Below are 15,257 nucleotides of genomic sequence, written 5' to 3'. Positions count from 1 at the left end.
GTTGCAACCCCCATGCTCATGGGATGTGGCTCAGTGATTTCCTCCCCACAGAATATTCTGTGGGGAGCACTCACTGCCTAGCATTAACAAGCTCCAGGTCTCGTCCCCAGCACCACATAACCCTCGCATGGTGGCACACACCTAAGCCCAGCACTTAGGCAGATCACCCCTGACTACATGGCAAGTTTAAGGCTGGCATGAGCTACCATGAGCCTCTGTTCACACAGGCAGGCAGGCAGGCAGGTAGACACACACACCTTTTTTTTTTTTTTTTAAGAGTACAATTTGGAAAATGTCAAGGTCAACAAAAACAAAGGTCTGAGAAACTGAGGAGACAGTGTCACAGCGCGTCACAAGAGCATTCCAGAAGAGAAAGGGGACCTTTGCCAGGAAAACCGAGGAAGACCGAATCCAGTGTGGGCTTTATGAATCCAGAACATTTAGATATGCCAAGTCGGACAGAAACAGGCGGGCTGGAGAGGGGTGGAGGGGGGTGGGGTGAAGTAGGGCTGCGTAAGTATTCTTGAAATCTAAAACTCTTAAAATGAGCTTACTCTAAAACCAGGACTCAAAAGGGGAGAACGGCTCCCTCAGAATCAACAGCCACCGAAAGCTTTTCTAACGACGCCTGTGTTGAATCTGTGTGATCCGGAGCAGGCTGCCAGGACCCAGGACGGCATGTTCCAGAAAGACAGAGGCACAAACTCCCAAGGACAAACAGAATGACACAGGGAACAAAGCTGGGAAGAGATGGTACAGGTGAACGGGTGTCACAGGGCAATGGAGAGGCAGGTCCTGGTGACATTGGTGACGACAAGCAGAAGGATATGAGAAGGTGGGTGGAGGGAAGATAATCTGAGTGAGGACAGGTGCCTGTGTACACGTGCGCACATGGATGGAGTCGCGAGGTCAACCTCAGGCCTTACTCAGGTGCGGTCTGTCAGTCCACCCACTGTATTTCCCCAGAGGCCTCACCCTGAGACCAGAGACTCAAGGCAGGATTTTTACATAAGTTCTGGACATGACCTCAGGGCCTCAGCAAGCACTTTCCCACTTGAGCCATCCCCTCAGCCCTACAGAACGGTCCTCAGTGTCCTGGGGAAGTCATCCAGAGCTGGCAAGCAGACAGAGGGAAAACAGCATTTCATGACGAACTAGGCACTTCTTGGTGTGTAACGACAGAAAAGGTCTCCACAGTGGGCAAGACAGGCAGGTCCCTGGGGACTTTTCCCAAGTTGGTGGCCTATGACTGTGGTTCTACTGGAGGAGGTTTTACTCTGCCTCCTAAGGAGAGTCCAAGAATGAGGAAGTCTCGACACAGCCTCCTCCCTGACTGAACACCCATTAGAGACTCTGGTGTTCTCACCTGCAGGGTGGGCTACCTCTCACCCCAGAAGGGGATTAGACAGGCCAAACACTAGAAGGCTCTTTGATGTCCCACAGGCCTTCAAACACACCAGTATCTTTATCCTAGACAGCCTTAGGAAGGAGGCGCCTGAGATAGCAAGTACACACCTTTAACTCCAGCACTCAGGAGGCAGAGGCAGGTGGATTTCTCTGAGTTCAAAACCAACAGGATCTACAGTATGAGTTCTAAGCCAGCCAGAGCTGTGTCGTGAGACCCTGCCTCCAAAAAAAAAAAAAAAAGAAAGGGAAGTAAACAGAAGACAGATGGACAGACAGACAAAGATGAAGACCCAACACCACCTGACCCACTCTTTATGGACTCTCTCCCCCTCATCCTCTCTACTCTGTCCTGTGTCATCAGAACATAGGCCAATCCTGACTACTTCAAGGGACTGCCTCAGTCCTGACCAACTGTCTGCAAAGACTCTGGTGGGAAGCCACACCCTGCCCCAGCTCCCAGGGTTCCTCGACACTTGGAACAATGAAACTCAGATGACCTATATCACGCTGGGACAGCTGAGGCAGGGGACAGGCCAATGAGCCTCGCCTCTTCCTCCTCCTCTTCCTCCTCCTCTTCTTCCTCTTCCTCCTCCTCCCTCCTCCCAGCCAGCTATGTGTGACCACCTGACCCCTAGCTTGACCCAAATAATAGACCGTCTTTTCTTTTCTTTCTTTTCTTTTTTTTAAAGCTCTAGGATGCTCTCTTTTCTTTCAGGCTCCTCTAGGAAGTGCTATTTTATGACATCCTGGCCAGATGAGAGCCTCCTCCTGGAAGGATCTGAAACAACCCTCCCTGCAGCCCCTCCCACCTCCCAGACACAGCCTGGAGCTGCAGCAGAGGGAACAGACCAGCTCAGCAACAGCCGCTAGGCTATTGTGGCAAACCCGTGACAGTCCTCCAAAGGGCTGCTGGTCAGAGCGCCCAAGGCACAAGCAAATACTCTCCTTGGGGTGCCCCACAAACTCTCACTGAGCAGCAAGGCAGGTCCAGGCCACTACAGGCTCCCCCGCAAACAGAATAAACAGAGAAGAGACCATAGTTTGCTCCCAACACAGGCACTGGCCTCCTCATTCCCTTGTAATTGCCAACTAAGGCCACCATTTTCCAATGAAGCTGGTCCACTCCACCCCACCGGTTGCCCAGAGGCCTGCTGTTACCATCAGGAAGCCTGCCACAGCTGCAGACCTCAGTGGCATCTGCAGAAAGCACATTTAGACTCCTGTAAGAATCGCTCTGGGGAAGAGACCGGCGGGCAGGCACTCACAGCCCCAGACACACACCCAAAATTTACCACCACAGGGCAATGCCGGGCAAGTCAGCACACCTCACAGGCAGGGCAGGGAAGGCCGGTAGACTGAACCATGTCTCCAGAAATTAGGTCCATCCATCAAAAGACCCTACAGTGTCGCAGGCGGCTGGCGGCTCAGAGAGCCATGTGTCACCTCTCTCCAACAACAAAAGAAATCCCCCTCTCCTGGAGGTCGCAGTAGATAATCTGAGATTTTTGACTCACCTTTGGAGCGAGTAGAGATATCCATTCCCTCCACCACCTCCTGCTCAGTTTTTATTTCCTCTTCAGCCAAGCTGAAATAGAACAGATTATGTATGTTTAGGGTAGGCTGCAAATGGTCTCTGTGGGGGCAGCTGCTGCGAAGCCAGAGAGCAGCAAAACCGCCTTCTCTCAAGGCCATCCTTCCTTATGGAAGTGGGGGGGGGACGACGACACACCTGACTTCAACCAAGTGCGAAGATGCCAAAAGACTTCTTTAAAATACCAGAATACTAAAAATATGTTCTTAAAAAGTCAAATTAATATTTCAGTTGTCGTACCTAATTCATTAAGAGGTTGTGAGGGACGTGGTTTTTAGTTTAGAAACTCAAGTACCACCTACCAGCTTCAATCCTAAAGAGCCTAGCCTTCAAATTAGCAAGTCTCTCATTGCTAACACCAGGGAGCCATGAAGGTAGGTTAGAGAAACCCTTCAGCGGCACCAGGAATTCTACCAGTGGTTCCCTGCCTCCCCCATCCTGAACCTAACAGCTCCCCAGTGAGTCGGGAACATGGGGAAAAAAAAAAGAAAAAGACATACTGGTTAAATTACAAAGTAGAAAAACGTGGCCAGATTCTAGCAGCCTTTATCACAGGAATCAGGACCCTAGGGTCTCTGGGCAGTCTCAAACCCACCAGGCATGGCTTCCTTCTGAACTGTGACTAATTACACTCCAGCACAGACAGTGGAATGAGGAAGGATTATTTAAAGGACACAGGCTGAGTGGAAAGCTGGGCTAAGAAAGGAGAAAGGCAGGCCCCCCTTAGCTAGGAAGGTCTGTCATCCAGAACCTTCTTGCCTCCCTGTTGGAACACAGGTTCAACAAAGCAGGCCCTGTCAACCTCACACTTCACAAGCCAAGCAGAAGGAAAAGCAGATAGGTCTGCTGTTATAGGCAGGTACTAGAATGTCTCAGGCTTTCCAAGATGGTGCTTTGGGGAGATGCTAAGCAACCACTCTAGGTGCCATCCCAGCAGAGCAGGGTTCAGCAAGAAGAAAATAGGTGCATCACCAATTGACATGGCTGGAATTTTCCATTGGGAAGGCAAGAGAGGAAAACAGCTGAGAAGGCTGTGCTGTCTGCGTCCCATGCTCTGTGTCAAAAAGGCAGCCTCCAGCCTGGAAACTTGGGGTAAGATGGAGTCCTGTTTGGGAGAGCTCGAGGTGTGTACAAAACTCAAGACAGGAACTAGGCAGAAAAAGAAAAGATTATTGCACATGACAGGAGCTGAGAGTCCTCTGACTTTAACTAATCCCAAGAGAGGAGAGAGAGGAAGGTAGTTTGGGTCTAAATTTGAATATTAACACACTTAGCATTCTGATACAGAGCCTAGGTAACAATTTTATTTAGTCTGCATCTGTAGAGAGACCAATATCCCAAATCACCAAGGAGATAATGACACATTGTCACAGGTGATCCTTCTCAAAAGAAGCCTGATTGCCAGACCTGAGCATGTCACCAACATGGAACAATCCAGGGGACATGGACGATGCACCTTCTACTCCAGCTTCAGGAGAAGAACATCTGCAACTCAGAAACACTGCCTGAACCACACTGGACACCTGCCTGGGTGCTGCTGAAAGGGGTTCTTGCAGCCAGAGGTGAGGTAGATGGTTAACTGTAAAAGCACAGCCCATAACCTCGATCTTCCTAGCAACTGGCATTCTGTTGCCCTCTCTAGCATGAGGCATGAAAAATGAATCCCACCCATATTTTGAACAAGCGATGAGGTACAACTCTAATTTGTGCTCCAATTGAAAAGTACCAGTGGGGAAAGAAACAATTATGAATCTCAGAGCTAACATACAACACACACACACACACACAACACTGGAAACCCACTTGAAGGATTTCTGCTATGATGGAAACAGTCAAAGGTGTGTTGATCAAGGAAGAGGACCCGCACTGAAGAGAACAATTCTGTGGCTGAATACTTCAGGCAGGAATGCAGCTGAGAAGCAACGAAAATGCAAAGCAGTTTCGTGGTGGCTGCTGAGTTTAAGATAATCAATTCTGAAACAGAAGTGGGGGGTAAGTGTTTCATCTTCCCAAGCATCACAAGTGATCGCCACAGTCACCTGACTTAGCAACAGCACCATCAATTTTTGAGCCTAGAATCTTCCAGCACTACTGAGGAAAACCATCTTTTTCCCACAACAGCAAGCCATCCCTCCAAAGGCAACCCCCATCTGTGCGAGTACATGTGTGCACACACACAACACACATGCACGCACAAGTGCACAACTTGTATTTGACTAAATTGACGATTGCAGTGTCTGAATTTAAAAGGGGGAGGGGGGAGAGAAAGAAAGAATACTTTGTTTACAAAAGCAAAGACCAAAATTCAAAACTAGTCATTTCGAATAGCCACATCTGAGGGCCTACCCTTTGCCCACACCACAATCTCGGCTTTCTTTCTCTTTTCTTTTTTCTTTTTGTTGTTGTTGTTGCTGCTCAGGGTTAAGCCCGGGTGTGTTACTGGAAAGGAAGAACTATAAATAATCATATCAAAAGTGCTGATGAGAAAGAGTCGTATCTTTCTAAATGCCCCCACAGATCTTGGGCAATTTAGTTTAAGAGCTGTTGGGAGATTGTGGGGTGGAAGTAGGGGGCGGGCAGCCAAATAACAATCTTTAGAAAGAAAACTGCAGCTGGAGAAAATACTTTGAACTTTTGCCATTAACACATTAAAAGTCTTAGCATATGCAGCCGCTCCCCCTGTTCCTGCCCCCCCTCCGCACCCCACCCCTGTTTGCCACACAGCCTGCCCTCTGCCCTGACTGCTAGAATCCAACAACCCTGATCATTTCCATCCACAAAGAAACAAGTCCCATTTCCAAACTGACATTTCTATTTTGTAAAGGTCTGGTAGGGTGAATGAACACACAGAGAACAGAGCGAAATAAGCCAAGAAGAAGAAGAGGAAAAAAAAAAATTTATCAACTAGTTGCATACATTGTATAGGCACGAGCATCAGGACTAAGCTCATATTTACCCAACGCACTTGCTGGGGGAATCCACAAACTGCTACATTTCAGGCACCGGAAAGAAGAACCAAAACCTGCAAACACGGTCAAGTCCATCTCATCCCCTTGCCCAAAAAGAAGACTCCCACATAACAACTCCTTCCCTGAGCAAGAGATCTGGGCTTCTAAACCTACAGGCACTGGGGAGGGAGAAAGAAGCATTAAAAGTTGCATATGCCCTACTCCGCACTCCTGTCCTTCCAGGAAGCCTTAGCCCTTCTGATTATTAATTCTGAGGACTCAGGGATGGTCCGTGTTTCCCAGGCATCTCACCCCTTCAACACTTGGTTCCAAAAGGGAAAGAGAAAAGAAAAAGCCTAGCTATTTGACAGGGTGTTAGGGGGAGAGCCTGGATGGAGATACAATAGGCAGATCCTGCTTTTCCCAAGTGTCCTTACGGCTTGACTTTATAACAATCTGTAAGCCAGCTAGAACACAGAACCAGCATGTACAAGACCTCGCTGCCCTAGTCAGAAGAACATCACACAGCAATTCAGGAAATCATGCGACCAGTCCCCAAGCGCTTCCCCTAGGTTTTATGTTCATTCAAAAAGACCAAAAGGGTCCAGACTGTAAGAAATAGTTAATACCCAAGCCACAGCATCCTCCCCCCATGTCACCACCGTCAGCATCGAGATGTAAAGGGGGGGGAAAGGAACAAAAACAAAACCAAACCAAGCATGCTCCCCTCAATCTGCAAAGAAATTCCTTTAATTGGGGGAGGGGGACAGTTAGCAAATCTGCAATCACTCACCTAAAACGGGCAGTCATCGGAGCTAAGCTATTTATGCAGGATTCTTAAAATGGCGGCTGGCAACAGTGCCTCATTCCTGTATTGAACTAAAATGGTAGCAGTGTGTTCAATAGCTGAGCTCATGTTTAAGGAGCCCTGCTAGCTCCAAAGCCGCCTTCATAAACATCAGAACTAGGAAACGCTCCACCAAAGGACACCAACAATCCAACGTTTGAAGAATAAAAAAAGAAGGAAGGGGGAAAAAAAAAAAACAACAAACTGCAGTCAGTGGCAGGGAGACTTAGTGAAGTCACAGGTTCCTAAGGAAAAGCCTTCCCTTTCAGGCGTCCAGCCTTCCTCGGGAGACTGTGCTGGGGCCCCCTTACCCTGCACTGAGGTGAGTGGAAGGTTAGGAATTATGCGGCCCCCTGGCATAATGTGAAGACAGACAGGTGTCTCTGCAAGGCTGATCTGTCCTAGAGAGCAGGCTGCAGCGGGAGGAAGCTCGTGTGCCCTTCTGAGTCCAGAGCAGCACAGCTCCACATCACTTCTCCAGGTGAATAAGAAATCTCCCAGAACAGCAGGCATCTAAGACGCCAAAGCTACAGGGCTGCACCTCTGTCTGAGGCCAGGGTAAAAATGTAGAAAGTCTGTGAGCCTAAAATCTGCCACCACCAAATAACAGCAGCTACTCCTGAGGCCGGGGATCAGCAAGGACAGACAGACCCTCAAGTCTACAGAGGACTGACCCAAGTCCACGGAAGACTCTCACAAAAGAGGTTTCTGTCCACCTCCCCACACACACACACACACAGAGTCGGGGGGCGGGGGGTAACAATGCATCTTGTAAAAGCCCCCTTCACAGGCTGAACTATTAATAATAGCCTCATGGTGGCCAATGTCATTGACTGCTAAGGTCTGAGAGTTTCAGAATCCCTCTAGCACTAGGGGCAAGGAGCTTCAAGGTGACAGCTTTTCAGCACCTAGGGAGAAAGAAGGGCGCCATGCCCAAGGCTGAGACGGGCGAGGCCTGGCCGCTGGCTGGGAGCCGGCCTGCAGGTAGGTGATCCGGGTAGGAAGGGCCGGCCTGGCAGCCTGCGAGCTGCAGCGTTGGCAGGGCCTCCCTGTTTGTCTAGAAGGAGAGCTGAAGCCGAGGAGGGGGAAGGGCAACCCTACCGAGCCCAGCAACCTGAGGCCAAGGGTAACTCCTGAGTTGCTTTTGCATTTGAAGAACAACCACGAAGGCTTCTAAACCCACCACTGCCTTTCACATCTGAGCCACGGAGAGGGGGCCCCTTGAATGTGTCTTTCTTCTCAGGGTCAACCAGAGGCAAAGAGATCCAGGGGCTGGTAAGCGGGTGCCTCGGTCAGAGGAGCCAGGAGGGGAAAGAAAGCAAACAGAAACAAAAGAGATCACACATTTGATTAGGTTGGACCTCCCAAACATAGCCTGCCTCCAGGGTTACCACCAGCACCCAGCCTTCTAAAATATGACACCACACACACACACACACACACACACACCTTTTATTTAGGACCGGATGCTGCACAGGCTCTAGAAGAAAGAGGGAAGGCTATTCTTTTTATCTCTAATTTATAATCCAAGGGAACTCAGTGCTTTCTTTCTGACTCAAATCTTTGTCGTCGATTTATAAAAGTAGCTAGACTTGGCTGCAACATTCCTGCAATGTTCTCGCTCTACAATTAGGGGAAGGGAAAAAAAAAAAAAAAAACCCTGAAGAAAGTTTACTGAGTGATTATATGTAATTAATTCCTAGTTAAGACGGAGCACTGACCATTTTCTGGAGCTAATAAAAGCAGTTGCTCCCCTCCCCCCACATGAATGCCACTTCATCTCCCAAAGCAGAATGGCGTACCCATCTCAGAAGGTCTTAAACGGGAGAGAGGGTGGGGAGAAGGCTGAGAGGTGAGAGGGAGGGAGTCACTGAAGGGAAAGGGGTAGGGGGAGAGAAGAGCGGGAGAGGAAGGGGGTAGAGGGAGAGAAGGAGATGGGGTGGGGGGTGGGGGTGGGGAGAGAAGTGAGTAGGGGGGCTGGGGGGAGAGTGGGATGAAGGGGGAGGGGAGAGAGAGAGAGAGCACGAGAGAGCGTATCAGCGTCTGTATCTGCCCCTTTGCAGCTGTGCATCCTCTTTGGGGACCAAGAAGGCAGGAGGAAAGAGGAAAACAGCCCATCCCTTTGGTTTTCGCCTTGGCAATCTGCACAAGTGTTGAACCTTCCACCTGGATGAGGGAAAGCGAGGTGGGGGATGGGGGAGTCCTAAGGATGGAATGCAAGAGACTTCTCGGCTTGGCCACCTGCTTTTCCTAAAAGGAACAACAACAACAAATGGTAGAAATTTCCAGAAGTCCTTACTCAGGCCACTGCAAATGCCAATCTTTAACCTTTCCCCTAAATCTGCTGGCTTAAGAGAACAGGAAGAAAGGGGAACCCCATTGGGCTAATCTGTGGGCCTGCACTAAGATCCCACCCGGTCCAACTGCAATGCAGCCTTTTTTTTTTTTAATTCCCCCGTTAGTAACTGGAAAAGAATGCTACTTCAAAAGCAATTAACTTTTTACCAACGCCAGGCACGGTGGTGGCCACGAGGAAAAGCAGCCAGCTTGAGTCAGGGCTGGGAAATTGGCTGAGGTTCACACTCACAAACAGATCCTGGCTTCCCAAACCTGTAGGAGCCATTTTAATGCGAGCTCTTAGAGGACAAACGCTTTGCCCTCAAGTTTCCTTTCAGCCCAAGAAGTTACGCAAAGGCTGAGAGAGGCAAACCAGGAGGTTGGTGACTAGCCACTGGATCTGCAGAGGCCTCAAGAAACTCGGTTTGTAATTTCCATTTACAGCAAGGAGATAAGAATAAAGAGAGTAACAGAACTTGTGTGCGGCCAAGGCACTGCTTAAAGAACATTATATCCCATCTGTGTTTGATTCTGCGACACCGGCCTGCCCCACACAGTCTGCCCAGTTGATAATTTAGTCCGTCTCTCTTTACTAAGTGAACCTTTCTCAACTGATGTCAAAGCTTCAGCTGCTTGAACACTAGAAGAAAAAAGTCAAGAGTCTGTGCCATTGGCCTAGGAATGACCACTGCTCAGAGGCAGCCTTTCCATGCAGCCTGACTAGATCTCAAAGCAGGAACTAGATGTGGTGAGCTTCCAGGTGGACCCTGAAGGTGAGGACTTTAAGATTCTAGCTGCAATCTCAGGGCAAACGCAAAGCCAACATGTACAGGGGTGTGTGGCCCAGACTTTCAGGGAGGTGAAGGCTGTATCTAGTGGTCAGTGGGTCCTAAGCCAAACCTAGTTTGGGAGTGGATAGGCTTCTGTTCTAGATGTAAACACCATAAAACTTACACATGAAAACACAAGGCGCACATGCAGGCACATGCCCTGTGTGGGGGGCTCTGGAACCCCGGAAGGACAAAACAGCTTTGCTCACATTTCACAAGCAGATCACCTACCCAGAGTTCAGAAGAGCCAAGCACAATCCAAGGTCTAGCTGCGAGTCACAATGAACCCAGTAATTCCTCCCCCCAGCGGAGGGTAAGCAGGAAGTGAGATCTGCAGCCCTAACTGCAGATTAGCAGGAACAACAGTGGATTCAAGCCATCACCTAAACTCAAAGACACTCTCTGGAAGCCACCCTCTCCCCGCCCCCATTACCACAGACCCCAGAGGTTCACCAAACTCTTGATCCACGTTCACAGAGGAGATAGATTTACTTACCCAACAACACGTTCAAGCAACCGTCTCACTTTTCCCCAGTTAGGAGGAGAGGACAGGCTGGCAGATTTGGGACTTGATCAAAAAGGAAAAATTTTTTTTTTTTTTTTTTTGGTAAACAGTTACATGGTCTTATTAAAAACGCACACCACCACCACCACCACTACAACAACCACAACAATACAACCCAGCAACTGGATATGGGATGCTGTCATGAGCCTCAGGTATGTATGAGCCATGTCCCCTGCACTGTATCACAGAAGACAGAAGATGATAGAATGTTTGAAAAGGGGGGAGGGAGACAAGGATAAAAGAGACATTAGCCCATGGAAAAATCATGCAAGAAGTATAAAACTAAAGGAGTCAGAGTCCTCACAGACCTCTTTTTTTTTTCCCCCCTGCAGGATGTTATTCAAAATCTCTCCCCATCCCCACTCCCACCCCACCCACCCCCAACCCCTCAGGCACCAAGCCTACTCCAAAAACTCCCTCAGAGGCTAGGAAACCCTTTCAGAAACATTTGCTGGCTGTAGGCTGACTTGAAGAACATTCTGTACCAAGCTAAGTCGGGGGGGGGGGGGGGGGGAGGAAAAAAAAAAACCCTGAACAATGTTGCTGCGAGTGCGAAGCTCTGGAGAGGAAGAGATGACAGTCCACACGCCACCACCCACCTAGGCCCAGGAGCCAGCCTGGGTCCCTGAGTACTGTTCTTGTTCAGGCCTGACTTCTGGTGCAAACACGCATCCTCTCTTGTCAGAACTTAGCCCAGCCTTTCCCAGAACCTCTCTGGAGAAGCAGGCTGGCTTGCTCTGCTCTCTGCCACAGGCAGTCCTGAACTGTGCTGGGAGAAGACCTTCTGGCTTCTGGCTTACCTTCCATTTTCTTCCCCCAGCAGGCATGTGACACACAGCGGCCGACAGTGCAGGGGGAGGACTGTTCAGAGAGAGAGGGAGAGGGGGGAGAGGAAGGGAGGGAAAAATAAAATAAAAGAAGGGGGGATAATAGCTTCTCTTTTGGCATACCAGGATCTAGCTTCACACTAGTCCAGAAATTCTTTGTCCTGGTCAAAATAAAGGTGCTCCAAGCCCTCACCAGTCTGTAAAATCAAGCTATGGCTAATGGCTACTTAGCCATGTGACCCAAAAAGGAAAAAAAAAATCTCTCTAAACAGTCCCAAGTTACCCTAAGTGCTCTGGGGGGGGGAAGTGTGGCAGAGCCAGGCTACAGAGAAATCACACTGCTAGTCCACGACTCGATGACTCGGAGGGAGGGGGGAAAAGATGGTTAAAAAGCCGAGCTTACCTCTGTGGATGCATTGTTAACTGTGTAATGTCAATACTTATAAAACATGGAGGACAGGCTCCTAGTTCTCACAGAAAAAGGGTTTGGCACTTCGGCTGATGATCTGGCCGCCTAATAAAAGCTCATCCCCGATTGGCTGCCCCGGCCAATCGGAGTGTAAAGCCGCCGCCGATTGGCTGAAACACTTCCTGAGCGATTATCTTTGTGAGGCTCGGGTGAGCAAGAGCCATCCTGTGCATAGAAAAGACAGGCTAAGCTAGGCCTTCTGCAGGAGGGAAAACTTGGGACAAGGGCCTCCACAAGCACTTCTCCCACCCCCTGGCTGGATCCCCCAGGCCAGGCAAACCCGTGCAGCCAGCCTGACCTGCTCCAGCAAAGCCTGAAGCCAGCGCGCCACTGGGAAGGGCCCTTTTGGGGTGGGCTGACCGACCCATCCACGCCTGCCCCCACACACAAGTCCTTCTCTAAGGAGGGGAGCAGGCCGTTTTATAGAACAAGCCAGCTTGAGTGGGTCTCAAAGGACAAAGTCGAGCTTAGGGGTGGAGAGAGCCCCAGGGAGGCAGAAGCAATAGGGACAAGGCCAGACACAGGCCTCTGGGGGAGGGGGGGGGGCGCGGGGAGTGAGACAGGCAGCCCGAGGGAGCCCCAACAAATCAGCAAGGGGCGCCCTGGTTCCTGGGAGCTGAGAGGTGCAGCTTGCTGTGAGGTGGAGTGATCAAGTTTGCCTAGTCATGGTCAAAGTGGCTCTTGGAAAAAAGGCAGGCCCACAGAGCCATTTGCAAAGCTGGGAAACCTCTAACCTCTCACCGCCACCCCTCAGCCGGTCCTCAAAGACAAACCAAAAAGGGCTCTGTCAGGATGGCAAGGGAGGTACCCTCTCCAGGCTTACCCTAAGAAAAGCCAAATGCGTTGCTAGCAGGCCACATGCCTCCATTTAAGTCTTCCCTCCCTCTGCTCCCTCCCCCCACCAATGAGGCCTGCTAAACCTGTCAGTTAAACAAAAATCTGACTTCCGTCTTAGTCTGTGATGCCTTCAGCTTCCTGCCTGTTAACCCTCTCTCGGACTCTGGGCCTCGCTGGGAAAAAACTAGGCCCTGAGATTGCAGAAAAGGGCCTGTGGAAAAATACCAGCTGCAGCTCTCCGGGCAGATGCAGAGAGAGAGAGAGGGAGCTAGCTAGCTGCTGTCTCGCCTCTGCTTCCCAAGGAGGCGTGGACCTTGTGAATCCAGGGCATACAGGCAGTGCCTCTCAGTCTGAGAAGCCATTTAAATCCAGAGGGACAGAGAAAGATGTCAAACCGGGCCAGGAAACAAGCCCGTCCATTATAGTCAGGCCTACACACCCACAGGTTGGCCCTTTCTGCCACAATCGCCCCTGTATGTGTGTTCTGGGGGGAAACTGGGCCCTGTTTGGTGGGCAGACAAATCCCCCGGGCTTCGTAAGGGTTCTTGCTTCAATTTATTTCCACAGAGAGCTGCTTCTTTTCGTCCCCTAAGGCAGATGGAAGGGCAATTTCACACACACAGCCTCACATTGGCAATCCCCCTACTCCCCCCATCTCTGGCTCTGCTCCCCAGTAAAATATTAACTAGTTCCTCAGACCTGCTTAGAATTCTCCCCGATGGTGCTGGGTGGGAGACCAATGCCTGATTCTTTCCTAAAAGCTGTCATTTGTAGAAAAGGCACAGAGGAGAATCAAAAACTGTCCAAGGCTCTCTCCTATTCTTAGTTATTTTTTTAAACAACAACATCCTTAATTAACAAGATTCTTTAAAAAAAAAAAAAAAAAAACAGACGCTAAATAAACACCTTTCTTCAGGGGCCAGCAGTTGATGCAGCCAGACACCAGGAGGTGGACCCAGAAAGCAATAAAGTCCCCCTCAGCTACTGAAACTAGGACTCATTCCTGCCTCCCCAGGCGTTTCCTCAAAGGAATTGAAGGGCTGAGCTGATGGCTTGCTCTCCCTGCCCCCCCCAAGGACAACAGATGCCCAGCAGGCCAGCGTGCACTCTCCCTGGCTGGGGAATCTGCTCTCAGGCTCCAGACCCAGCCAGGAATCTAAACACACAGTACTGCAGGGCAAACCCTGGCTTTGGAAAGGAGACAGGATTTTGTTTGAACCAGCTGAGGCCTATAGCAGCAGGGGACAACTCCAGAGCCACTAGGCCTGACAAAGGCACTCAGGACAACAGGCCTGGCTTCACCCAAAGGGAAGGGTCAGCTCTTACTGGGGAGGGAAACCTTACTGGGACCAAATGGGGAACCTGAGGCCTGATCCCGGCACCCTCCCCTTCATGTGGCTTAGAACTCTACTATTGGTCATATGAAGTATGGCTTGGGGGGTGAGGGGAGGCAACAACACATGGAGTTGCTGATAGGTCTTGGGGACACCTAACTTCCCAAATGGAAAAGAGAATACATACACAGCAGGGGAGCGCATGGATTAAAGCTTGTTGTGTAAGCAGGGGGGGGGGGGCACACACACACACACTCCTGCACTCTCCCTCTCCCTTTTCCCTCCCTCCCTCCCTCTCTCCCAGGCTCTGATCACTTGAACTGTTTTCTAGGGCAAAGAGCAGGAAGCTGCCGGCATATGCTGGTGACCTATTGGGGCAGCTTTGTTTGAGGAATGCTGCTGCCATTCAGGCTTGTCTGAGGTTATCTGGGAAATGTAACTGGGCTGGAGACAAGAGACAAAGGTAAGGCTGCAGACGGGATTCTGGGAAGAACACCGATGGAGGAGGAAGCCAGGAGGTCCGCCTACCAACCAAGGCTGATCCAGTGCCTAATGAAATGTGGCTGACAGGCAAGAAGCAAGGCTACTTCACCAAGCCTGGGCCCAGGGGCTGCATCTGGGCTGCTCAGAGGCTAAGTTCATCAGAGCAGGAATTGCTTACACATTGAACAGGGCCTAGAGAAGTGACACTGTGCACCACTCAAGGTCACACAGCTAGCAGATGCCTGTGATCTGACATTTACACTAGTAGTAACCCTGGATCGCTGAGCCTCTGGAGAAAGCCACTGGAGTGAGGCCAGGCTGAGGCCCATTTCTCCCAGGAGCAATGTTGAGCCTTTATCTTTCTCTTAGCAATCCACCCTTAGGTGGGCTTTGCTTTGAGGCACAGAGCTGAGAGACATTGGATTCAACTGACACAACCTCACAACCTCGCAACCTCGCAACCTCCCGTTACAGATGAGGCCGGGGAAGCCCCTGACCTCAAATGATGCTTTTTATAATTCTTAAAATCGGTCCTCGTCCCCCCAATGGAAGTGACAAATGGAGACTTCTAGGCTGTCACAGACAGAGAAGAGCTGGCTGCTGACACCCAGAGAATAGAAACCAAAGATACAATAAAAACACTGCAGGGTTACCCATCCCTCGCCAGCACTGCCAGGAATTTTGAGGCTCAGAATGTACACCGTACTGAGGTTGGGAGTCCGAGGCAATGGGAACGACAGAAAAAAGAAACCTAACCAGAATGCTTTGTACAGAAAAGCAGA

At 50.2% G+C, this 15,257-nt stretch overlaps 1 protein-coding gene across 18 annotated transcripts in view; it reads right to left on the bottom strand.

Annotated features, from left to right (window-relative positions):
• Zmynd8 (zinc finger MYND-type containing 8) overlaps positions 1 to 12,679 on the bottom strand; it is a 101,683-nt gene extending 89,004 nt beyond the window's left edge. For 3 of the 18 annotated variants that reach the window (XM_029484357.2, XM_029484388.2, XM_085832298.1), the window contains exons 1-2: positions 6,740 to 7,277; positions 2,922 to 2,992 (exon numbers count right to left, since the gene is read on the bottom strand). In XM_029484357.2, the coding sequence (XP_029340217.1) occupies positions 2,922 to 2,992; positions 6,740 to 6,756 (88 nt within the window). In that variant the 5' untranslated portion in view covers positions 6,757 to 7,277. The other 15 variants (XM_029484389.2, XM_029484397.2, XM_029484390.2 and 12 more) reach the window with 13 other exon arrangements.
• Positions 12,680 to 15,257: the final 2,578 nt, after the last annotated feature.

Source organism: Mus caroli, unplaced genomic scaffold, assembly GCF_978045245.1.
Source record: "Mus caroli unplaced genomic scaffold, Mus_caroli_1 scaffold_2, whole genome shotgun sequence".
Classification (NCBI taxonomy): domain Eukaryota; kingdom Metazoa; phylum Chordata; class Mammalia; order Rodentia; family Muridae; genus Mus; species Mus caroli.
This window is presented reverse-complemented; position numbering and strand designations above follow the sequence as displayed.